This window comes from Papio anubis, chromosome 6, assembly GCF_008728515.1.
Source record: "Papio anubis isolate 15944 chromosome 6, Panubis1.0, whole genome shotgun sequence".
Classification (NCBI taxonomy): domain Eukaryota; kingdom Metazoa; phylum Chordata; class Mammalia; order Primates; family Cercopithecidae; genus Papio; species Papio anubis.
In genome coordinates this window covers 40,558,044-40,583,822 of record NC_044981.1, presented here as the reverse complement: position 1 = coordinate 40,583,822, position 25,779 = coordinate 40,558,044, and the positions used below count along the sequence as shown (strand labels likewise).

At 51.3% G+C, this 25,779-nt stretch overlaps 2 protein-coding genes across 5 annotated transcripts; both read right to left on the bottom strand.

The window, feature by feature from the left end:
- Positions 1-384: 384 nt before the first annotated feature.
- Positions 385-7,566, bottom strand: GUCA1A (guanylate cyclase activator 1A). Of its 2 annotated transcripts, XM_009205172.2 has the most exons (5): positions 6,022-7,566; positions 5,607-5,925; positions 1,989-2,138; positions 1,524-1,617; positions 385-1,189 (listed from the first exon to the last, which is right to left on the bottom strand). In XM_009205172.2, exons 2-5 carry the CDS (start codon positions 5,805-5,807, stop codon positions 1,026-1,028), a joined length of 609 nt encoding a protein of 202 aa, XP_009203436.1. In that variant the 5' UTR covers positions 5,808-5,925; positions 6,022-7,566; the 3' UTR covers positions 385-1,025. The 2 variants fall into 2 exon arrangements, with proteins under 2 accessions (XP_009203436.1, XP_021792952.1); XM_021937260.1 differs by having other exon boundaries at positions 5,607-7,566.
- Positions 7,567-14,800: 7,234 nt separating this feature from the next.
- Positions 14,801-22,950, bottom strand: LOC101002089 (uncharacterized protein 114841037). 3 transcript variants are annotated; one of them, XM_017957860.2, is made up of 3 exons: positions 22,737-22,800; positions 19,846-20,165; positions 14,801-15,299 (listed from the first exon to the last, which is right to left on the bottom strand). In XM_017957860.2, the coding sequence occupies exons 2-3, from the start codon at positions 19,867-19,869 to the stop codon at positions 14,964-14,966; spliced, it is 360 nt and encodes a 119-aa protein (XP_017813349.1). In that variant the 5' UTR covers positions 19,870-20,165; positions 22,737-22,800; the 3' UTR covers positions 14,801-14,963. The 3 variants fall into 3 exon arrangements, with proteins under 3 accessions (XP_017813349.1, XP_003897643.1, XP_009203434.1); XM_003897594.2 differs by lacking the exons at positions 19,846-20,165; positions 22,737-22,800 and adding an exon at positions 22,845-22,950; XM_009205170.1 differs by lacking the exon at positions 19,846-20,165 and having other exon boundaries at positions 22,737-22,948.
- Positions 22,951-25,779: the final 2,829 nt, after the last annotated feature.

The window sequence follows — 25,779 nt, the reverse complement described above, 5'->3', positions numbered from 1 at the left end:
GCAAAACATCCCATCCTTATCTTGCTAGTAGGATTATAAATCTCTTGAAGGAGCTGTGTTTGCTTGTTTTCCCTTACTGGGGACCTAGGAGGTACTCCCTAAAAACAGATATGGTGATTCTTACGGTTTTAAATTTGGTAAAATTTAAATTCCAAGGGATACCCCAAATTTGCACCTAAGAATGCTCCTGTCCACATCACACAGCCCCCGACATGTGACACATACATCACAGAGAATGCACTTCCAACCACCCCACATGCATCACCTTCTTCTCCACATTCGGCCCCAAAGCACTCTTTCGTGTTCAAAGTCAAACACCACCTCTGTGATGCTGTCTCTGAGTCAGACGCCTATAGGTGTCTCCTACAGAAATCTGTTCATAAGTTCTCTTAGCATGTTTTATTATAATGATGTTTGTCTGTAGGTCTCACCATTAGCCTATGAGTTCCTTGAGGATGAAAACTGTCTTCTCTGTACATCTAACATCTAGCATTAGTACATAGTAGGCGCTCAGTAAATGCTTGTTGAAGGGAGGCGTGAATCAAATGCAAAGCACACAAGTAGGCTCCAGGGTCCCCGGGGCAGAATAGATGTGTGATTGCAGCACTGAGATTGAAGTGCAGCCACCGGATCTGCAGGATTCCGTAAGAGGCCTGGGAAAGTTCAACTCTGCCTCAGAGAGTCCACATCCAGAAGAGCATGGAGAAGCTCAGTGGAGAAAGCTGGGAAAAACTGGGAGAGGAGCCAGAAGGGCTAGGGGGTCACCAGACAGCAGAGGGATGCTGAACAGTGCCCCCAGCAGAGAGTGCTGCAGTCAGCTGTCACTCAGAGGGGCCAGGAACCATCCTTCACTGTTCCTGGCTCTGGCCTCCCACTGCTGCCTCTCTGCTGCCACCATGTACCCCAAAGAGGCGAGCTAAGCCTCTGAGTTTAGTAGATTCTATCTAGGGTTAAGACAAGAGCAACACCACCAGTCACCACCATACCACCCCACCCGCTAGTGCAGAAGCAGCTGGGCGGTGCGCTCAGCCCGCTGCCTCAGCGGCCTCCTTGTCAGCCCCCTCCTCATCTTGCTCGCCATTCTGGAGCCTGCGCACAATGCGGGTAAGGTCCAAGCTTCGTGTCAGTGTGTCCAGAAGCATCTGGTCCTTCTGGACGCCCTCTATAAACTCTTCCAGGGAGAGTTCCCCTAGGGTAGAGAGAAAGGGAATCAGGGGGAGGAGGGTGTTCATTTCTGCAGTCCAGAGCACAGAACCGGGTTCTTGCCAGGGGCAGGGACAGAGCCCAGGCGAGGAGAAGCGACCTGCAGGTGCAGCAGGCAGAGGCATCCAGAGCCCAGATTCTGGTCCAGGGGCCCCTAAAAGCCAACTTTGTGGCTGGGGCGGGTGGAGGAGGTGACTAGCCCGGGGACCTTTGGGCCTCCTCCTCCCCTCCTTCCCCTCTCCTCTAGTGACCTTCCACCCCTCATGACCCCACATCCATGGTGACCCCTCCCCTGGGGAGCCCCTCCTCGGCCCGCTCACCATCCCCGTTGACGTCAATCTTGGAGAACACTGTATCGGTGAACTCCTCTGCAGTCATGGCGGTATCGCTGCAGGGGTTAATGGCGCGAATGGCCTGGGAGGGAGGAAGGGGCAGAAGTGAGAGGGGCCCATCCTTATCCTATCTCAGGGGTGGGAGTGGGGACGGTCAGAGCTTGGGCGGCTCCCAAGAGCAATGAGGAGTAGAGTGCAGGGTACCCGGGGGCCTAGGCAGAGCTGGGACTCAAGAGTCAAACTTCTATCTTCTTTTGGTATTGATGAGGAAACTGAGGCCCAGGAAGGGAAGGAACGTGGCCTGGGTCACGCAGCTGGTGAGGTCCACAGCTGCCACTAGGATCCTCAGTCCCACATCCTGTCTCAATCCTGAGATTGCTGTTCTAACCCTGGGCTCTCAGCTCCGGGTCCCACCCAGGCCGCTGCCCCCAGCCCTGGCCGGGCCCTCTGCACCTGGATGATGGTGAGCAGCTCGTCGCGGTCAATGCAGCCGTTGCCGTCTACATCATAGAGCTTGAAGTACCAGCGGAGCTTCTGTTCCACCTTCCCCTTGAGGACCAGGCTGAGCGCCGCCACATACTCCATGAAATCAATGTAGCCGTCCTGGGCGAGGGGCGTGGCTGCTGTGAGCCCACCCGGGCTCCGCCCACTCCGTCCTCAGGCCCCGCCCATCATAACCCAAGTCTCCACCCATCTCGGCAAGCCCCAGGAGATGCTGAGGGGAGCCCTGGACCTTAGGAGATGCGGCCAGGGAGGCCAGCCCTGTCTCCGCCGTGACCTGTCAGTCTTCCTAGACGCCCTGTATAGCCCACCCTGCCTACCTCAGAGGCTGCCAGTCAAATCCAATAAGCCAGCACCCACTGGGGTGTGAATGGCTATGGCACGGTCTGTTCACAGGCATCTGGATTTTAGCGGGCGCTGCCTGCTTCCCTGTGATTGTCAAGCATGAGACTTTCCAGTTAGGGGAAATGGGAGACTTGTGCGTAGATGAGAGGAGGAAGAACTGCACCCCCAGGGATGGGAGCGTGGTTTGGGTGAGCTTTTGGGGGTTTCTCACCCTGCCGCCTGAGGGGCTTAGGCCCCCCGGAAGGCCTTAACCACTCTGAGCCCCACAGTGGGCTCATTCAGTCCCAGCCCACCTCCCAGGGCTGTCATCAGAACAGAGTCCAGAGAGGCCCCTAGACAGCACTGGTTGAATAAGCAAGAAAACTGCTAAGGAGGTTTCCTCTTGGGGAGGGGACACCGGTTGAGGATACTTTTGCTGTTCATTTTGTATCTTTCTGTACTGTTAGAAATTTCTCGTAGATGAACTACTCATGGTGCTCTTGCCTGCTCGTTTGTTCTATTTTTGCGTCTGAAAAGGGCATGGAAAAGTGGATTTTTGTGCTAGAAAGACCTAAATCACTTTAGATAAGTCTCATGACCTTGAGTCTCCGTTTTCCCAGCTATAAAAATGGAAATACAGTGCACTTTTCTGCTGTGGTATGGCCAGCTGCAAAAAAAAGCCTTGCCTTGTGAAATCCCAGACTTTGGGAGGCTTAGACGGTGGATCACTTGGGTGTCAGGAGATTCTGGTAATTCATCCCACTAACACTGCAAACTCTGTCTCTTACTAAAAAATACAAAACTGCAGGCGTAGGTGGTGTCGTAGTCCCAGCCATCGTGAGCCGAAAGGGTGGAGAATGACGTGAACCTGGGAGGCTTGTGTTGAGCTTGAGATCCGCCACTGCACTCCAGCCTGGCGAGCAGAGAGACCGCCCCAAAAAAAAAAAAAAAAAAAAAAGGTTATGTATGCATTAGAGTCAATGAAAATATATAGCAATACTAACGGTTTTTTAGTGCTCTCCATGGACTTCCTAGGCTGACAGCTTTATTCACTTTACTCATTTAATCTCACGGCCACCCCCAGGTGAGTATTTTTGTCTCTAGTTTGACTGAGAAAGTCAAAGTTGAGAGAGATTAGGCCACACAGCTAGTGAATGACAAAGTCTCGCCTAGAAAACTGGGTCTCCTAAATCATCCTATACCAGTCCTCAAATGCAGATGGAGGATTTTACATAGACGGGCACCTGTGTGATCATTGGGACAAAACCTATGTTTCTCCAGACAAACATTTGAAGTAGGCAAGGCAAATGCCTGTCCCCAGGTCTGTCCTCGCTCATTGCACTTGTACTCCTCTAGCCTGCACATCCCAAAGATACAACCATTTTTTTAGTGCAGGGACTGGCAAACTTTTTCTATAAAGAACCAAAGAGAAAATATGCAGCTTTGCAGCCACACACCCTCTGTTATTTCATGTGAAAGCAGCCATAGACAATTGTCTATGTAAATAAATAGATGTGGTGAGTTCTAATAAAACTTCATTTACAAAAACATGCCTGTGTGCTGTCATTTGCCTATCCCTGTTTTGTTTAACTCCTCTCTGTATCAAAACTTCTGACCAGGCACAGTGGCTTACGCCTGTAATCCCAGCACTTTGGGAGGCCGAGACGGGCGGATCACGAGGCCAGGAGATCGAGACCATCCTGGCGAACACGGTGAAACCCCGTCTCTACTAAAAATACAAAAAATTAGCCGGGTGCGGTGGCGGGCGCCTCTAGTCCCAGCTACACGGCAGGCTGAGGCAGGAGAATGGCGTGAACCCAGGAGGCGGAGCTTGCAGTGAACCAAGATTGCGCCACTGCACTGCAGCCTGGGTGACAGAGCGAGACTCCGTCTCAAAAAAAAAAAAAAAAAAGAGTTATTCCTTCTTTGGGAGCATTTTGAGTGTTGAACATGATGACGCCATCCCCTCAAGTCTCCATACCACAGGCTCTGGACTCTGCTCAACTGCTCCCACTTCGGGAAAGCCCTCGGGCTCCCTCATACCACACTTGAGGTTGGGACTCAAAGCCTGTAATCTACTTTGGTCCCTTATCCTCAAATATTAGTGAGTTTTAAATAGCCACTGAGCCCCAGCTTTCCCAAGAAGCCCCACCCATGATGCTGCCTGGACCTTTTGGGCAGCGAGGGAAGGAGCCTCTCCCGGGTCTGTGGAGGACATGTGGCAGCGCCTCATTTCGTCCTTACTTTTCAAGTGAGGGGCCACAGGGCGGGGAGCCACGTTTGCAGATTTGGGTTCTTCCACAACTATGTCTTGACCAAATAGTTCCAAATGAATGGAAGATTTACTACAAAAACCAACAAACTTCTTAACTAATTCTCCCGACATCCACAGCATCCCCAAGACTGAGAGGGGAGATGATGGGCTCAAGGTCACCCAGCTGATGAAAGCTAGGGACCCAAACCCACAGTCCCAAATTCGCCTTTCAGTGACCCCTCTAGCTTACCAATCAGGAAGTCCTTACCCAGTGCATCCAGGGGGCTACTAGGGAGACACACAATATGACCATTGTGTGGACCTTCAGGCTCATTTGAGAAAAGGTGATACCCAGTGATCTGAGGTCACTGGGTATTTTGAGGTTGGGAGTATTCTGGATTCTCCAGGGACCAGGCAACCCTGTCTGTCTCCAGTCCTCATGTCCACAGAGCATTATGAGTGGCCTGCCCATGCCAGACAGCAAGGCTGGAGAATCATCATCTTGCTCCCCGCTCTCTGCCCCTCCACCCACACCCTTGAAAGCTTCAAAGGGTTTTGCAAAAGCACCACGTATGGGACCAGCACATCGCAGGTGTTCAGTGACCATCTTGGAAGTGTTTACACTCGTTTTGGAGTAAACCAAGATATGCCTGTGGCAGAGGCAGAGGAAGCCATTGGATTCAGCCTCAGATTACACTAATTTTGGGGCCTCTCTGTCTTGCCCTAGAAAGTAAGGGCAGGGACAGTGTCTGATTCATTTCTAACCCCCCAGTGCCTGATTCAGTCGGTGCTCATTAAAGCACAAACATTAGATCCGTTGAAACCCTAGCGTCAAAAACCCACCTCTCAAGCAAACAAATGACTGAATAAATGAAGTTGCTCCCCAGCGGACACTTCTATGCTCCTCTCTGCTCTTCCTCACCCTCAGCTGATCAGGCTTCCAGAGGGGTCCCTCCAGCACTCCCCCTCCCTGCCACTGGGCCTCTGCTCACCTTGTTGAAGTCAAAAGTCTCAAACATCTGCTCCACGTACTGGCTGGCCGACGGGCTCAAGTTCTTGAGGCCGAAGAACTGGCGGAACTCATAGAGGGTGAGTTGGCCAGAGGGGCACTCAGTCATGAACTTCTTGTACCACTGGTGGCACTCGGTGCTGCTCAGCTCCTCCACCGACTTTCCCTCCATCACGTTGCCCATTGCTCAGACCTTCAGGGGGCTGACGCCTGAGATGGACAGGTCCTGTTCGCTGCTCCTCACCCAGAGGTGTCTTGGCGACAACGGGCTGTCCTCTCTCACAGGCCTGAGTCCTTCGGGCCTGAGCAAAGAAGGGCCTGATGGATCAGATGGTACCGGGAAATGTGGAGAGGAAGAGAGAAGAAGGAAGAAGCTGATGGCCCACACTCAAACTCACAGATGCCAGAGAACTGGTGTTAAGAGTCTCCACTAAATCCTTGCAGCCCCAGTGGAGACTGTACCCTGGAGAAGACAGTTGAAAATAGAACAAGGCTTAGAGAAGCAGAGTCCTTAGGATTACAGCCTTGAGCTATAGGTGAGAGGATTTTTTAACCCAGTTTGCAATCTCCTAATCCCTTCTTACCACCACGGAGTGGGTGTCAGCCAGAAGCTGCTCTGATCCTATGACCTTTGCGACCTTCTTCTCCCGGTTTGAGTGGATTCACAATGCTTTTGGATTCTGCCCTCAATCATGGAATTGAGGTATATATGAGATAGAGCTGGCTTCTTGTCCAGAGATGGCCAACTGTGGGCTCCTGACAGGGCTGCTGTGTACAGTTATCCAGGCTGTGCACTGCACTTGGCCATCATGACTGAGTGGGTCCAATCGTACCATGGATGTGCTAACATATAAGGGCACCTGGGTGGATGCAGAGTCTGTGGGCTTCCAAGATAAGCCTTGAACAGCCAGAGAGAACCCCCTCCTACATTAGCCTGCACCAGTACACACCAGTGCACACCAGTGCACACACATACACACACTCTTACACACTGGTCCTGTTCTGGCCACACTCTCGTGTTCCTGAAGGTTGCATCTTTCCCATCTTGAGAGCCCTGAATTCAACCTTCCATCTGACTCTGAGCCTCACACCATCACCATCACCTTCTAGGGGCACGGGTGGGGGACATGGAGTGTGTGCCTGGTGCCCTGGGGTGTGTGTGAGTAGGAGAGTGCAGGCACACAGGTGCATGGGTGAGCTACTATCTGCTGGGCCTGGAAAGCTCCCAGGCCAAGCCTGGGGGGCCTGTCTATGCAGCAACAGCTTTCTCTGATGCCTGGTGGGATGTGTACTCCCTGGCCACACATTTAAAAGCTGGCTCAATTACGGAACCAGCATTTGGGTGCAGGTGCACTTAATCTGGATGCTGCCAGGAAAACTTAAAGCCAGTGCTTGCCCTGCCGTTTTTCCCTTGTTTGCCTTCCTCCTTTACACATGTGCCACACCCAGGTCTCCTAACTCATCTAGAGGGAACCATTGCCCATATTTCTGCGTTCCCCACCAGGGCCTTGGACACTTGATCAAGTTGTGCACTGATACACAATTTATACAATTTATATAAATAATATATAATTACATGTAAATAGATTTATATAAATATACAATTTATACAATAGGTAACATATATCAAATATATGTGTATACATATCTCACAATGGGCTAGGCTATGCTACAGTAACCAACCACTCTAAAATCTCAGTGGCTGAAAACAACACAAGCTTGTTTCTTGCTTACATTACTGGCTGGGTGACCTTGAGCAAGTAACTTAACCTCTCTGAGCCTCAGTTTCCTCATTCTTAAAATAGGAATAATGGTGCCCATCTGATAGGGCTGTTAAGGGCAGTAAGTGGGGCTGGGCACGGTGGCTCACGCCTATAATCCCAACATTTTGGGAGGCCGAGCTGGGTGGATCACTTGAGGCCAGGAGTTCAAGACCAGCCTGGCCAACATGGTGAAACCTCATCTCTACTAAAAATACACAAATTAGCCAGGTGTGATGGTGCACACTCCTCTAATCCCAGCTACTTGGGAGGCTGAGGCAGGAGAATCGCTTGAACCCAGGAAGCAGAGGTTGCAGTGAGCCAAGATCGCACCACTGCACTCCAGCCTGGATGACAGAGCGAGACCCTATCACAAAAAAGAAAAAAAAAAAGAGTATGTGAGTTAATATAAGAAAAGCATTTAGAACAAGGTCTGGCCCAGAGTAAGTGTCCCATAAATCTTGGCTATGACGTTATTTTGTATCTATTACTATAGCACGTCTGGCGTGCTGTTCACTACAGTCTAGGTGCACTTGTACTGCATCTTGGACACAGCAGCATCCCTAGGTTAGAGCCAATCATGCTCTTGTCCCTTTAGCCCCATTCACTCTGGGTCCTGGACAGCTAGAAGGGCTATGTGTAGGAACAGACATTCAACTTGCCTCACACGGGCCACCTACCAGCTGTAGTCAGGCCCTAGGGAAGGTGGAGGCCTTTGTTAAAACCTTATCAGATTCAGGCTCATGCCTGTAATCCCAGCACTTTGGGAGGCTGAGGTGGGCAGATCACAAGGTCACGAGTTCGAGACCAGCCAGGCCAACATGGTGAAACCCCATCTCTACTAAAAATACAAAAATTAACCTGATGTGGTGGCGGGCATCTGGAATCCCAGCTACTTGGAAGACTGAGTAATCCCAGCTACTCGGGAGGCTGAGGCAGGAGAATCACTTGAACCAGAGAGGCGGAGCTTGCAGTGAGCTGAGATTGCATCACTGCACTCCAGCTTGGGCGACAGAGCAAGACTCCGTCTCAAAGGAAAAAAAAAAATTGTTCATGATGAGCATATGTTGCTCACAAAATCAAAGAGGATAGTTATTTTTGAAAAAGAGACCAACTGAGACTGTTGTACCTCTACTCCGCATAAATTGACGGCGGGTACACGGGGGTAGGGAGCTGAGTTCTCCCTGCTTCAGTCGGGTTCTCCACAACAAGTTAAGGGACGAGGAGAGGACTCCTTCTGGGAACTTGCTTGGGGCCCAGCTGGAAAATGTATCCTTGCAGAGGCCTCTCAGGCCTGAGATTGGGAAATGAAGAGGTTGGGGACAAGGCAGCAGCTCATCTTTCCCTGTCTGTCTATTTAAATCCCTCTCCCTCTTCATGTGTAAGCACAAATGCCACCTCCTCTGTGAAGACTTCCCAAATCGCTCTCAAATATCTTCCTCCCGCAGCATCCTGATATTTTATGTGTTGTGACTGTTAATTTTAGGACTGGATGAAGGGATACCCAGCAAACTGGTAAAGCTTCATTTCTGGGTGTTTCTGTAAGGGTGCTTGCCGAAGAGACTGGCATTTGAATTCATAGACTAAGTAAGGAGAATCTGCCTTCAGCCTATGTGGGTGGGCACCATCCAATTGGCTTAGGCCTGGATAGAAGAAAAAGGCAGGCGAAAGGTGAATTCTCTCTCTCTCTCTCTCTCTCTCTCCCACCCTCCCTCTCTCCCTCTCCCCTCTGGAGCTGCAACACCCTTCTTCTCCTGCCCTCGGACTCCAGGATTTGCACCAGCAGCAACCCCTCCCCACTCTCACGTTCTCAGTCCTTCAGCTTCAGACCCAGAGTTACACCAACAGTTTCCTTGGCTCTGAACCCTTTAGGCTTGAAATGAACCATGCTACTGGCTTCCCCAGCTCCTTCTTGCAGATGGCATATTGTGGGACTTCTCAGCCTCCATAAACGTGTGAGCCAATCCCCCTAATAAATCCTCTCTCACACCTCTATATATATCCTATTGGCTCTGTCTCTGTGATGAACTCTGGCTAATGTGTGTGTTATATTAGTTTTCTATGTTGCATAACAACCACAAAGTCAGCAGTTTTAAAACTACACACATTTATTATTATTATTATTATTTTTTTTTTTTTTTTTTTTTGAGATGGAGTTTCACTCTTGTTGCCCAGGCTGGAGTACAATGACGCAATCTCAGCTCAGCACAACCTCCTGCCTCCCAAGTTCAAATGATTCTCCCACCTCGGCCTCTGGAGTAGCTGGGATTACAGGCACCCACCACCACGCCCGGCTGATTTTGTATTTTTAGTAGAGATGGGGTTTCTCCATGTTGGTCAGGCCAGTCTCGAACTCCCAACCTCAGGTGATCCACCCATCTCAGCCTCCCAAAGTGCTGGGATTACAGGCATGAGCCACCATGCCCAGCCATACATTTATTATCTCACAGTTTCTATGGGCCAGGAGTCCAGGCACAGCTTAGCTGGTCCTCTGCCTAGGGTCTCACAAGGCTGCTCTCAGGGTGTCACCTGGGCTGTATTTTCATCTGGAGGCTCAACTGGGGAAGAAGCCACTTCCAACTTATTCAGGTTGTCGGCAGAACTCATTTTGTCGTGGCTATGTGGCAAGGGAGCTGGCTTTTCACTTGACATTGCCTGGGGCCCACAGTCAGGTCCTAAAGACTACCCTCCATTCCTTGTTACACCACCTTCCTCACCACGGCTGCTTATTTCAAGTCAGCGAGAAGAGTCTCTCTGCAATCTGCTGAAGTCTATATAACCTAACATAATCCACAGAGTGACGTTCTTTGCCATATTCTATGGGTTAGCACCGTCACGGGCCTCACCCACACTCAAAGGGAGAGGATTTTACAAAGGCAGGAACAACAGGAGATAGAAATCACTGGGGTCACCTTAGAGTCTATTATGACATTCATTCTTCTACAATAACGTGGACATAACATTCATTTCTTTCTGGAAGTATTATATAGGCAACTCTTTCTTGCCATCCTGCTCTAAGGAACCCAGCAAGCACAGAGGGTGGAGACCATTGTGTTATTGTGTCTCGCCTGCCCCCAGCCGCTGGTACCACACATTCCACACAGTCGTGGGCTGGTTGTTCTGTTTGCCCTGCCCCCACTCATTCTCCAACTTTCTCCTCCAGGTCTGAGCCCCAGGAGACTGACCCCACAGACTGCATCACTCAGACTCTGCTGCCCTCTGGTTTCAGGTAGGTTCATCCACTGAGAAGCTGGAGGAAGACTGGAGGGTGGAGAGGGAGAAGGGCTGGGACATTTGTTGTCCTCACTGCTCCCTGCCAACTTAGGGTTGGGGCAGCAGTTATTTCCTTCCACCTTCAACCACCGCTCCTGCCATAGCTCTCTGGGCTCCTGTAATCACGGCTCCCTCCCTTTGCCCTGCCAGGCATGATAAGGGCTTCCCTCTCGCTACTCTCTGGGTACATCACCATTCCCTTAACTATGCCCACCTCTCTGTTAATAGTCCCCACATCGACTCTCCTAAATTACCTTTTTAAGAGTAACATTTGACTGACCGACTTGAGCCCAGTAAAATATTGAGTGCTTGCATGCACGCACATATGATTAAAGAAAGAATTCCTGGGGCCGGGCGCGGTGGCTCATGCCTGTAATCCCATCACTTTGGGAGGTCGAGGAGGGTGGATCACCTGGGGTCAGAAGTTCAAGATGAGCCTGGCCAACATGGCGAAACCCCATCTCTACTAAATATACAAAAATTAGCTGGGTGTGGTGGCAGGTGCCTGTAATTCCAGCTACTCAGAAGGCTGAGGCAGGAGAATCGTTTGAACCCGGGAGGCGGAGGTTGCAGTGAGCCGAGATCGCACCATTGCACTCCAGCCTGGGTGACAAGAGTGAAGCTCCGAATCAAAAAAAAGAAAGAAAGAATTCTTAAAAAGCTAAAACTGGATGAAACTCTGCTTGTTGAATAGGTGCGCAAGTCCTGTGGGGTGGGTATTATTATTACCACATGAAACAAAAGGGGCTTGGGGCAGAAAATTTAAATCACCCGCTCAGGTTCACGAGCCTTTTAGTGGTGGTGCCAAAGTTTTCCCACCTCATCATCATGCTTTTCTCCTAAGCCTTCACACCTCTGCAGAAGGGCTGGATAGAGCCAGAGGCACCCCACGAGCCCCTCGAGCCTCTCGCTCCAGCGCCCTCTCCCTCAGCCCTCCCCTCGTGGCCCTCTGCCCAACAATTCCATTGACAGAGAGCTTGCTCCCTTTGCGGGAGGAGGGTCCCCACCCCTTGTCTCCAGCCCAGGGTGGGAATGGAATCCCCTCAGACAGGCATGGCCAGGCAAGGAGGACTGAGATCAACACCAAGGCCCCAAGGAAGCAGTATGCACAAGGTATGCGTGAGGGCACGGAAGGCCAGGGTACAGGTCACACAGCATACACAGTGAGGGAGATTCCTGCCTTCCCCCGCTGCTCTGTCTGCACAAATCCCTCCTGGGACAGAAGCCAGATCAAAGGAAGAGGCTCCACCTGGCGGAATGGGGCCGAGGGGAGGGAGTGGATGGGGCAGCTGCAGAGAGGTGGGAAGACAAGCCAGGAAGAGACAGGAGGGGCAGCGATCCCAGGCCAGACTAATCCCCCTCCAAGGCTGCCTGCTTGCCCCTCCACTCCACAGAAACACAGAAGGATCCTGAGCACAGGTTCACTTGCCTCCTGGGCCTATCTCACTCAAATCAAGGTGATACCTTGGCCAGCTTCTGTAAAGGGTTTCTAAGGGCGTCCATGGAGGCTGCATTACCAAGATGAACCTCAAGAGGGAGCCCATTCTCCAGGGCAGGGGAGGAGGTATCTGTTGGGAGAGTAAAGACTCCTCATGGGAACCCTGCCCCTCACCCTGCAAAGGCTATAGGATCTAGGAGGGAAGGGACGGTTCCTGTTAATATCTTTGCATCTTAAGGACCCAGCCCACAGGGTCTGTTCGGTGACTGACTGACTGAATGAATGAGCAAGACTTCTAAGTTATACACAGACTGAAAACTTCCACTTATTTCTTCTTTTCAAAATCCCACTAAAATGTGAATAAATGCATGTTTTAAAGACAAAAGGAGGCCGGGCGTGGTGGCTCATGCCTGTAATCCCAGCACTTTGGGAGGACAAGGCGGGCAGAGCACCTGAGGTCAGGAGTTCGAGACCAGCCTGACCAACATGGAGAAACCCTGTTTCTACTAAAATTACAAAATTAGCCAGGCATGGTGGTGCATGCCTGTAATCCCAGCTACTCGGGAGGCTGAGGCAGGAGAATTGCTTGAACCTGGAAGGCGGAGGTTGCGGTGAGCTGAGATCTCACCATTGCACTCCAGCCTGGGCAATAAGAGTGAATCTCTAAAGAAAGAAAGCAAGAAAGCGAAGAAAGGAAAGAAAGAAAGAAAAGGGAAAGAAGGAAGGAAGGAAAGAAAGAAGGGAAAAAAAGGAAAAAAGACAGCAGATACGGGGGTTCTAATAAAATTTTGGAAAACAAGGCAGATGAACAAGTGGTAACTGTCTTTCTTATGAGAGTGGAGAAAGTCGAAACCTAAATGCTTTCAAAGAGGAGGAGGCTGCGGAGCTCGGGACAAACCTATTCCTGCCACAGGAATAGGGAGGCAGAGGTACCAGGTGCCCCTGAAGGCTGGGATGCAGCACATGTGGAGCAGAAAATAGGACGGGCCAAAGTTTGTATTAGCTTCTCTGATGCCCTCCGTGAGGCGGCAGAACAGGCATCTCCCTGCATCAGTCCCCTCCTGACCCTGGTTGAAGGTTCTTCTGGAGATTTGGCCAGAGAGGCCCTAGTCTCTAGGCACAGCCTCAGGAAGAGATATGTGCCATTCTGTAAATGGAGCGTTAAAAGAAAGTCTACATACGGAGAGTGAGAAAACCACCACATGCCTCCCATGCCTGGCTCCTTGAACACTGATGACCAAGCAGAAAGAGAGACCTGGTACAGATACCAGATGGTCTGAGGCCAGCCAAGGCTCATCAGGCATTTGAGGAAAACTCTAACTCGAAAGAGAACCTACAGCAAGCCAAGAGGAAAACGCGGATTCTATGCTGTTAGGGTCGCCTCAAGGGGTCTCCGCTTCCCTCCGCACTGCTTACCATCTTCTCAAAGAAAGGCCGACAGGACAGCCTGGCCTGTGTTGTGGGCTGCTTGTTCGGGTCTCCAGACACCTGTCTCTCCTTCCCACACCAACCCCAACCTCTCCTGCACAGGAATTATGCCCACGAAATACACCACCATACCTACAGGGGGACGGGACTCCTAGGAACGAAACCAGCTGAATTCACCCTGTGGTGTGCTGGTAAATGTTTAATGATGAGCTCTCTGGAAAAAAGAAACTCCAATTTGTAGGCATTTGCTCGCTTCTGTGGTGTAAATGCTCCCACCACAGCTGATTTCAAACTGCCAACAGGAAGTCACTGATTGCGGGGTAGGGAAGACATGGGCACAACCAGCTCTTACAAGCCAGTACGAGCTGGCTCCAGCACACCACTGGGGTCTCTCTGAATGGCAGTGACTGGGGACTCACTCAGGCCACTGCTGGGAATCCAGTGCCCTCTGCCTCCATCCCCCTCTTCCATGTCCCATGACCCATGAGCTCAACTAGCCTCAGAGCCAGCTCTTCTGGACCAGAGCAGACAGCAAGGATGGGAAATCCTCCCCCACCAACAAACTACAAGTCAGAAGGAGCAGCTTTATGTAAAACTGGGTCTGGGAGGGGACTCCCTAGAGACTGTGTTCATTCTCCTCATTCTTCCTCGTTCTGCAGCAGCTGCTCCAACCAGGGTAAGATGACCTTGTAAAAGAGCAGGAGTCATGGCCAGTTAATGGATCTCTTCCTTTTTTCTTTTAATTAATTTTTTTTTTTTGTCGGAGTTTCCCTCTGTTGCCCAGGCTGGAGTGCAGTGGCACAATCTCCGCTCACTGCAACCTCTGCCTCCCGGCTTCAAGCGATTCTCATTCCTCAGCCTCCCGAGTAGCTGGAATTATAGGCACCCGCCATCATGCCTGGCTAATTTTTGTAGAAACGGGGTTTCACCATGTTGGCCAGGCTGGTCTTGAACTCCTGACCTCTGGTGATCCGCCCACCTTGGCCCCCAAAGTGCTGGGATTACAGGTGTGAGCCACCATGCCCACCCTCTCTTCCTTATTTTTGGAGGGGTCCAAGCCTGGACCATCAGGAGGCTGGAGCCAGGATTGGCTTTGCTTGGGACTCAGGCTCTGGAGAAGGGTTGAGTTTACTTTTGGGGTTAGGGAACTGAGAATCAAGTCCTTCCAAGTCTTCAGGAACCTCTGGACATAACCTTACAGTATAACATCCCCATGGCCTGTTTACCCACTCACAGCCACCCATTCAGATGCCAGGGAAAGGAAGGACAAACTTGAACTGCTGCTGAGAAGAGAGACCTCCTTTTATCATTGTCGATAGGTGGGCACGGCACAGCTGTCTCAGCGCAAATACAGGTCGCTCCTCCTGCAGTGAGCAGCCCTTCCCCTTGGGGACCTGAGGTCACAGGGTTGAGGATGAAGGGTGAGGGGCTTCTGGTTGGCTCAGGCCTGGGAGCGCCACAAGACCGAGTTGGCAGGAGGCACATCAAAGCGCTTGCGGGTGTGGTCAGTCTCCCGACGGTACAGGTAGCCACAGGTAGGCTTCTGCAAGGTGTAGAAGGGGTTCAGGGAGTTGGAGTACTGGGAGGTGTAGAAATTGAACCTGAGCTTGTCTGGATTCTGCCCCTTAGAGTCCACCACGACCGGCACATAGGCTGCTGCCAGAGATTGCTCGCGGTCCTGCTTCCACGCCTGGGACACGGATGGGTGTGGAGCCTTCACCCCCTTGCATGATGGTGTCTTTGGCCCATGACTGGGTCCAGAGGGTTTCTGTGAGTCCTGGGAGGGGGTAAAGAAGGCGAGAGCTGAGGCATTGGATACTGGGACTTCAACTGCTATGCCAGGGGCAGAAGAGAGGAGAAGGAGCCACTGCTCAGAAGCCCCCAGAGCCACTCTGGAGCACTGTTGTGTTGACCATGGAGCCAGGGACCTCCAGAGCAAGCGAGAGCCATCAGGGTCCCCTGACCTGGCCCCCTGCTGCTGCAGAACTCTGCCTACCTACCAGAGGCAACAGCCAGCTCCCAGAGGCTAGGAACCTGGGGATCGTCTTCAGTCCCTCCCCACCCACTTTCCCCACATCCAATCCATTTGTCTGTGTCCTTCGCATGGCTCTTGTGTGGCCCTCCCCTCCCTCTTCTCTGCCACTGCTCCCACAGGCCTTCGACCTCGCTGTCCTGCGGGGCCCCGCCAGCTTGCCTTCCACCAGGGCTTCCTGTCTCCCACCCTCCTGCTTGGTCACGCTGTGCTTCACCCTCACAGAGCGAGACTCCATGTCAAAAGCGATAGAGTTTACATTCTTGTTGCCCAGGCTGGAGTACAGTAGGCGTCTCCAGCTCACTGCAACCTCTGCCTCCCGGGGTTCAAGCGATTCTTCTGACTCAGCCTCCCGAGTAAGCTGGGATTACAGGCACCCAGCACCACGCCCGGCTAATTTTTGTATTTTAGTACAGGCGAACCACCATGTTGGCCAGGCTGGTCTCAAACTCCTGACCTCAGGTGATTCACCCGCCTCAGCCTCCCAAAGTGTTGGGATAATAGACGTGAGCCACTGTGTCCAGCCTACTCTGTCTCAAAAAAAAAAAACAGTGGCTTCCACTCTCCAGTCCCTCCAACCCTCCACCCACCCTGCATTTCAGCCACACAGTCTACCTCTTGTTCCCTGCTCACATCCGGTACTTCCAGAGCCTGTACCTTGGCTCAGGTGTTCCCCTGAGCCCTCCCTCCTGTGCACTAGGGAAATTCTGTCTTTCCCATTAGAGCTTCAGCTCCTTAAGGGCAACTATCTCATACTCTTACCCTTGACATAACAGCCTCCAAAATCCTATTTACTGTTTTACTCCAGATGAATGCATTTAGAGAAAGCTTGATAAATGTTGAATCAATTGAACTGAATTCTAGTAAGGGGTACCAGCTCACTTTCCAGCCAGCCAGCCCATTCTATTTTAGAACATATCTCATTGTTACCAAATGTGTCTCCTACTCACCCATACCTACTTCATCCTAACCACCACTCTTGGTTGATTACTTACTGGGGTCTACCCACTCTCTAGGAGGCCCCCATTGCCACATTTAGCACATCACATTGACATTTATTTATTCCTCTGTCACTACCCTTCCTGTGACCAAGCTATCCTGTTCACCTTCAAATCCCCACACCATGTTTCTGGTACCAGCTGTGCATTTTACTAGGGACTGTCCTCATCATGACAGTACCACCAAAGGATGAGGCATCTGTAGGCAACCATCCACCCTGCGTGTGTCAGGCTGGATCTGTTCTGGTCCCCCAGGCTTCAGCTGTCAGGGGAACCCATTTCCCCTCCCCCAGCCTCACAGCCCTCCAGCCTCCAGGCACTGTGAGAGAACCCCTAGGTACAGGGTTAGTGGAAGTTGAGCTCCTGCCCTCTTACAAAAGAAGTCTCCTTTGCTCAAATCATCATGTAGTTCCTCTGTGTTTTGTTTTGTTTTTTGAGATGGAGTTTCGCTCTTGTTGCCCAGTGCAAGGGCTCGATCTCAGCTCACAGCAATCTCCACCTCCTGAGTTCAAGTGATTCTCCTGCCTCACCCTCCCGAGTAGCTGGGGTTACAGGTATATGCCACCATGCCCGGGTTTTCTCCATGTTTGTCAAGCTGGTCTCCAACTCCCAACCTCGGATGATCCGCCCGCCTCAGCTCCCAAAGTGCTGGGATTACAGGCATGAGCCACCTCACCCGGTCTTCTCTGGGTTTAATTTACAAACTATCTGCCCAGTCCAAACTTGTCCAGGGCTTTCCTCCAAAGCAGGCTTTGCTACTGTTGGTTCCTACCCAGGTATATATGTGCCCTCAGTTTTGCAAATTTGCAGTTTTCAAAATTCTTCCTATTCTGCCAAGGCCAGCAGCAGACTTGAAACCTTCTCCAGGAACCCCTGAAGCCTCCTGCAGCCCCTGCCCCATCTTGTCCTCTTCTATGCCTTCTGGACCCCTCTCAGGATGTGCTCCTTTACTGGAGGGACTAAGGTGAGTCAGGCGCACACATTCTGAAGAAGTTGTCATTCAGAGTCCTACACTGGGACCACTTTCTGCAGTCTTGTCTCATCTTAATCCCAACATAGTCCTTTGCTAAAGTCCCAACAGGCTGTAAATGTCTCCCGCAGTCAGTACTGCATCCTATGCATCTCTTTGTCCCTAGAGCCTACCCCAGTGCTGGTGCACAGCCCCAAGAAATGAGCAAGTGTTCTACGGCCTTCCCAGACTCTTCCAGGCTCAGCCCCAGGGCACAGGGGTTTACAGGCAGAGGGGCAAGCACTGGAAATGAACCCTGATAGTGGTCATCAAAGATTGTTTTCTAGCCAGGGGCGGTGGATCACACCTGTAATCCCAACACTTTGAGAGGCTGAAGTGGGAGGATCACTTGAGGCCCGGAGTTCAAGACCAGCCTGGGCAACATAGGGAGACCTTGTCTCTGTTTAAAAAAAGTTAAAAAATAGCCAGGCATAGAGGCATGCACCTATGGTCCTAGCCACTCGGGAGGCTGAGGCAGGAGGATGGCTTGAACCCAAGAGGTTGAGGCTGGAGTGAGCTGTGATCACACCACTGCACTTCAGCCTGGGTGGCAGAGCGTGACCCCATCTCAAAAAAACCAAAAGATTATTTTCCACTTCAATTTGTGAGCACCGCACCAAACCCTGTCAGTGGATCACCTCTTACAATCCTCACATCAACTCTTTGAGGAAGGTGTTACTATTATTAGCCCCCCTTGTAATTGAAAAAAACTAAAGAGGTCAGTCCCATGTCCAGAGTCACATGACTGGTGAGGAGCAAGGCTGAGATTTGAACCCAGGTCTTTCCACACCCTGTGCTCCATGATGTGTCTACGGGAGCAGGGCCTGCCAGGGCCTGTGCATCTTCTATTTCTTTCTGTCCTCATTCCATCAACCCACTGAGCTCCTGCCAGGCGTGCTGTGTGGCAGCTGATTAGCTAAGGTTGCCCTGCACAGCTCCCAGCTCACTGGAGGGCGGGGCAGCCAGATTTCCCAGTCTGGCAAGAACACTGTGGGGTTTTGACTGCTGGATTTGGGTTCTGGGTTTTTGGACCCTGCATGGACAGAACAACACACTGGGAAGTATGAGGTCTACACCATGAATCACCATCTCTTAGCAGAGCTGAGGATAGGAGGACATGATTTGCTCCATTCATTCATTCGCAACCATTCCTGAGCACGTCTTGGATGCCAGGCTCTTGCTGTGAAGGTGACAAAGACACCATGCATGAACACAAGAGGGTCCCTGTGGAGTATGGTGGCTCAGCCTTGGTACCTCTGACTCTTTGGGCTGGACAATCTTTGTTAGAGGGGTTGTCCTGTGTCTTGCAGGATTACAGCAGTGGCCTCTACCCACCAGATGCCAGTAGCACCCTCTCCCGGTTGTGACCACAAAAATGTCTCCAGTCGTTGCCCAATGTCCCGTGAGGGCAGTGACAATCAGTGCTATCAGACCCATGGCAATCTCTTTATCCTTGATAGAGGCTGACATCCTGGCCCAGAGAATGCTCCCTTTCCTGGGCTGCAAGAAGTGGCTTAGGTTTCTTCGTGTTAAGGATGAGTCTGAGCATGTGGGTTTTGTCCTCCTGACACCACAGAAGGGCCATGAAGATGAGGGAGCTGCAGAGACCCCACCCCTGTCCCTGCTCCCCACTAACCCTTAGCCCCAGGGCTGCATCAGCCTCTTGGCCATCTTGGGCTCATGGGGCTGGGGCTAGGGATGACAGAGGCAGGCGCTTTCAGAATGGCTGGGGAACTGAAGAGAGCAGCCCACAGATGGAAGGGTGGCACTCTTTACTCATGGGATTGAGGATCTGCCAAATGTCAGGCATTAGCCACTCAGCTCAACAAAAGCTCCTAAGAGCCATTTGAGACGTTGCCCCTATTTTTCAGATACGGAAACTGAGGCTCAAAGGCATCGAAGCATTTGTCTGAGTTAACACAGTTTGTAGGATAGTATGTGAGTACCTTTCCGAAGTCCCACAACTGGTTAGTGTGGGAACCAGGATTCAAACTCTCTCCTTCCTTTCTGCCCTAGCCCAGGCCCTGGCTTGGGCCCACCTGCCCTGGGTCCACACCTCAGCTGTGTTTAGGATGCTGCTGCTGCAACATACAGGACTCTGGTGGCAGCAGGGGTAGGGGACAGCCAGGGTCCCCGGAACATCCGGGAATGAAGCCCTCACAAAAACTGGGACAGAGACAGTCCAGGGGAAGTGGTGGAAGAGGAGGAGGAGGAAGAGGGAGTCAGGCAGCACTAGCCTTCCCCTGCCCTTTCTAGGGGCCAAGACAGCCTCCAAGTGACTCACCTCAGAGGGCTGAGGACTTCCCATTTCCTCCCCGAGGGCCTAGCACAGCCAGCTCTGGTGGAGGGTGGAGCCTGACTGCATACTTTCCGGGTTAACATCTGGTTTCTTTTAACTGGCTGTTCTTTGCTCACGTGCTCCTTGTCAAGGGTGCTGGGTATGTGCACACTGCGTATGTGACTTAGATCATTGGTTCTCAGCCAGGGGTGATTTTTCCTCCAGAGGACATTTGGCATGTTTGGAGACATTTTGGGTTGTCACACAGTGTGGGGTGGGTGCTACTGCCTTCCAGCGGGTAGGAGCCAGGGAGGCTGCTACGTATCCTACAATGCATAGCACCCACAACAAAGAATCATCAGCGCCCAATGTCAAAAACACCAAGATTAAGAAACTCTGGTTTAGAGGTTTGAAGAAGAAGTCCCATCTCCCCTTCCTGCTTCCCTCACTGCCATTCCGCAGGGAGTGATGAAGTTACAGGACAAGTACAGGGTCTCACCAACACCTCACCTCCCTTGGGAATCCCATGATCCTATTTTCATTTGGGTTCTAAGCTAAAGCCAAAAGAAGGAATCTGGATAGAATTATCCCTCCATGGGCCAGCATGGTGGATCATGCCTGTAAGCCTAGCACTTTGGGAGGCCAAGGCAGGAGGATTGCTTGAGGCCAAGAGTTAAAGACCAACCTGGCCAACATAGTAAGACCCATCTCTATTTCAAAAAAAAAAAAGAAAAAAAAGAAAAGAAAAAAGAGCCAGCGCCATGGTTCACGCCTGTAATCCCAGCACATTGGGAGACTGAGACGGGCAGATCACTTGAGCCCAGGAGTTCGAGACCAGCCTGACCAACATGGCAAAACCCTGTCTCTACTAAAAATGCAAAAAATTAACTGGGTGTGGTGGTGCATGCCTGTAATCCCAGCTCAGTGCAACCTCCGCCTCCTGTGTTCAAATGATTCCCCCACCTCAACCTCCCAGGTAGCTGGGATTACAGGCACGTGCCACCATGCCTGGCTAATTTTTTTGTATTTTTAGTAGAGACGGGGTTTCACCATGTTGACCAGGCTGGTCTCGAACTCCTGACCTCAAGTGATCCTCCTGGATCATGGGATTCCCAAGGGAGGGGAGGGGCTGGTGAGACGCCGGGAGGCTGAGGAAGGAGAATCACTTGAACCAGGGAGGAGGAGGTTACAGGGAGCTGAGATCATATCACTGCACTCTAGCCTGGGTGACAGAGTGAGACCTTGTCTCAGAAAAAAGAAATACCCCTTCATGACCCCCATCCCCGCAGGCAGATCTCACAAAGGCCTTTTAGATGCACAGTACACACGTATTAATATGTACATATATACTAATATGTGTTTGTCCCTTATGCCGGGGTTTAGAGTGCGGAAGTGCATGACTCAAGAGTGGGGCTTTCTGAGTAGGGCAAGAAGATCTCATCTGTGATATTACTACAGGTTTTCTAGGAAGGCCCCTGTCCTCTCAAATCCTCCAGGGCCATAGGCACATGACCATGCCCAGTGAGAAATTCCACTTGTAGCCTCCTCACTCTAGGGGAAGGCCTTGTGCCTTATTGAAATGCAAATAGCACTTGGGTGTGAAGGCTGGTGAAGGCCCATAGGGGCATCTGGTGCTGTGGAATGTACCTTGGCTTTGGTGTTTGAAGGTCTGAGCCCTGGGCCTGACCCTGCCCTTACAGGTCAGGCGACCTTGGGCAAGTTGCTGAGCCTCTTTGAGCTTCGGTGGCCTCATCTGCAAAATGGGGATAATAAGGCTACCTACTTCACCAGCTTGTGGCGGGGTGCCATGAGTGCTGGGAACCGTAAAGGCGCAGTGCAAATAGTCATGACTATCAGCCTCTCGGGCAGTTACACCGTGGTTTCACGCACACCTGGCTGAACCTATAGGAGAGCACGTTTCCCTTTGGGGGAGCACAGAGGCTTTGAAGGGAGGGTTAGGGAGGCTGGGGGTAGGCCTCAGCTTCCTCCTGTGACTGGTGGGTAGCATGGGGGCCTGGAGCCAGCTACCTCAGTTCAAATTCCAGTTCCCTGCAGGGCCGGGTGGCTCACACCTGTGATCTCAGTGGGAGGTCAAGATGGGAAGATTGCTTGAGCTCAAAAGTTCAAGACCAGCCTGGGCAACATGGAGAGACCTCATCTCTATTTTACAAAAACGTTAAAAAAAAAAAAAAAGGCTGAGCACAGTGGCTCACGCCTGTAATCCCAGCACTTTGGGAGGCCGAGGCAGGAGGATCACTTGAGGTCAGGAGTTCAAGACCAGCCTGGTCAACATGGTGAAACCCCATCTCTACTAAAAATACAAAAAAATTAGCCAGGCATGGTGGCACGTGCCTGTAATCCCAGCTACCTGGGAGGCTGAGGTGGGGGAATCATTTGAACACAGGAGGTGGAGGTTGCACTGAGCCGAGATTGTGCCACTGCACTCCAGCCTGGGCAACAAAGCGAGTCTCAAAAAAAAAAAAGAAAAAAAAAACAACTCCAGCCCTCTCACTCACTAGCTGCCTGATCCTTAGGCAAATTATAATCTCTGTACCTCAATTTTCCCAGGTATAATGTGGGAACAACAAGAGCTCTACCTCATAGGGTTAATGCGAGGACTTAATGAGCTAGTCCATGTAAAGTGCCTAGACCTCTTAAGCACTCAAAGGTTAGCTACAATTATTACTTATCTCAAGTTTGCCTTGGAGATGGGGGTAACATGAACCAAACAGTCCAGGACACATTTTGCAGCAGTGAAGGGGCAGAGGAAGCAAGATGGAGGGTGTCCTGTTCCCTCTCTCTGTCTCCCCAGGGAGATAACAGAGGTCCCACAGCTGGGGAGTACAAGGCAGGCAGCAGCACCAGCACCCAGCTAAGCCTTTTGTAAGAGGACCCACCTCCCAGCCACACAAGTGAGGCCGGCTGGGGCTTTCATGCTCTTTCCTGCCCATCAGGCTTCTTGTGACCCCCGGCTGACCTTCTCCAGCCCTGTGATTTCATCCCACCTTGCACATGCTGGACCAGGGCCTTTCTTGATGGTCAGGTGGAACTTCTGGTGGTCAGGGAGGACTCTTGGCAGGATACTGAGAGTGCCAAGGTGGGGAGAACTTGTATGGGGCAGGGGGCATTGTGACACCTCTTTACAACACAATTCCTTCTGTCTTCCCAAGGAGACATGAGGCCAGGGCTGGGGACTGACTTTTCAGGACCTGGAAGGGTCTTTCAACCTTGACACTGGCCCACTATGCTATTCCCTCTTCCCACAAATGCATAGAACCCTAAAACTGTGGGCAGGAGGTGAAGGGAGAGAGATCATACTAATTATCCAGGTGCCTCCAGAAGTCCTAATATCCCCCCATGTCCCAATATCACTGTCAGGAAGGAAATGTACCCTGGCAACTCTTCATTCTATCTATCTATCTATCTATCTATCTATCTATCTATCTATCTATCTATCTATCATCTATCAATCATCTATCAATCATCTATTTATCATCTATCTATCATCTGCCTGCCTTCCAAATTATAGAGATGAGTGGATGAATGGATGGGTGGACAGAGGAGTGGGAGGGTGGATAGACAGGTAGATGGACTGGGTTGGTGGAGAGACGGCGGATGGGCCAACCCTTGTGATTTGAGCCCTGCTCATCTCCTTAGCCTCATCTCTTGCTGTCTTTCCCTCACTCTGTATGCAGTAGCTAGTTTCTTAGACATGCCCCACTCTCTCCCCTCTGAGGCTTTCCATATGCCATTCCTTCTCGTGGACTGCTTTGAACAGGGGGTTGGGAGATAAAGGGATGGATGAACAGGTGGATAGACAGATGGCTGAATAGGAGTGACCATGTGTGAGTGGATGGATGGATGGATGGATGGATGGATGGATGGATGGATGGATGGTCAGTAAATGGACAGATGGTGATGGCTGTGTTATAGAGGAGTGCAGGCCCAGGAGTTAGAATGCCTGAGCTTGAATTCTGGCTCTACTATTTTACTAGTGTGTAACTTTGGGAAAATCAATCGACATCTCTATGCTTCTGTTTTCTCATCTGTAAAATGGGTAAAGACCCTACCTAATAGAGTTGGGCGAAGCACTTAGGACAGTGCCTGGCACAGAGTAAGCACTGAGTAAACATCAGCTATGATTATGTGTGGGTGGGTAATTGGATTGATGGGTGGGTGGCTGAATGGGCTGTCTTGTCCCCATCTTCAGAAATCAGCCTCCCTACCTCCCTAGGGTCCTGTCTCCCCAATACCACACTTGGTAGGCAGCTTCCAGGAGTAGTGTCAGAAATCCCACATGTAGGAGTGACACGGGCTTCTCCCTGGGTTGAGGGGAAGGAGAGAGTTCCAGGGGGAGGTAGGTAGAGCTATTGGGTGCCTTCCTGCCACACCAGCTTGGGCTGGGCCCGGAATTATTTGTTTTTTTCCTGGCCCTGAGTCAACACTGACAAGATGGACTTTGGGGCCAAAGGCAGACTGGAAATTGGGGTGTTGATGACTTGTGTGTTGTGCCTAGATCTCACACCCTGATGGTAATGACCCCTAATTTCTAAAGAGGCTGGGAGGGACCAGGAGAGAAGGAGAAGGAGCAGCACAGTATTAATCGGGCTTCCCCTGCCAGAGCCTCTGACCGGCAATCTCCAAGCGCTCTGGGGTGGGTGGAGTCTTGTTTGGAAGACTGGGGACATGGCGTTCTGGGCAGAGTGGCCAGCATCTCTGCATCTGGGGACAAATGGCCTGAAGGAGCTATCTGGAGGGAGCCCAGGGGTCTGGGTGCGGGTTTGGGGGAGCCATGGCTTAGCACACACTGTACTTTGTTTCAGCCAAAGTGGGGTGAGGTTCTGGTCTGATAAGCGGGAGAACTGGGCGACCTGAGATGAGTCCTGTCCCCTCTGCAGGCTCAGTGTCTTATGTGTATCATGAGGACACTGGGTCCCTCCACCTTGGATACTTGATGTCCAAGGTGGGGAGAACTTCTGTGGGGCAGGAGGCATTGACATTTGGTGGTAGGCCCCTGCCAGCAACGTACCCAGCCCAGGCCATGTCACCCTCACTGTGGGGAGCTCAAGAGGAGGCAGTGGCTGGGGAGATTGCCTTTAGGAAGTCCTGGCCAGATGAGCCATATCTGCCTTATTTCACTGATAAATTGCATAATGGTTAAGATCATGACCTCCAGACCCACTCTGCCTGGGTTTCAAATCCCAGCTCTGCCATTTCTCGGCTGTGTGACTTCCACAAATTACCTAACCTCTCTGTGCCTCAATTCCTAATCTGCAAAATGGAGATGATAATAGAATTTACCCTGAAGGCTTATGAGGACTTTGTGAGCTTAGAGCAGCGCCTACTACCTGGTAGATGCTGTGATTTATGTTATAATTTCTAAACCCTGATAACTCCTGATTCAATCCTGCCTCCTGGAGTACCTCCTTCTCTGACTTTCCTGCCAACTCCAGGGATGACCTCATTTCATGCATCATCAAAGACCCTGGAATGTAAGGGCTGTGGCCCATACCCCACAGTGCCCAGTGGGTGTTTGGGAAGAACGAAGAGAGTCATGGAGACTCAGGGCTGACTTGGAGCACAGAAGGATTCTCTAACCACCCCCACACCTTTCACACACAGCCTCCTCTCCTGCCTTCTCTGCTCTTAAGGTGCAGGTTAATGGTTTTAAGCGTCCTGCTATTGCCTTGCCCTAAATAGGCCTGGTTATCTGGACATTCTCTCCACCCCTCTTTACCTGCTGTGTAATTTGGACAAATTACTTAATCTCTCTGATCTTTACTTGTTTGTCCTTTGTTGGACCTCAAGTACACAGGGCTGAGTTATTCATACTCCTTGCTTAGCGATGCATTATCATCACTGGTCCTCCTCTCTTCTTGTGTTAATTTTTCTCCTTATCTCCATTTTCCAACCACACTTCCCACCCACCCAAGCCAAAGG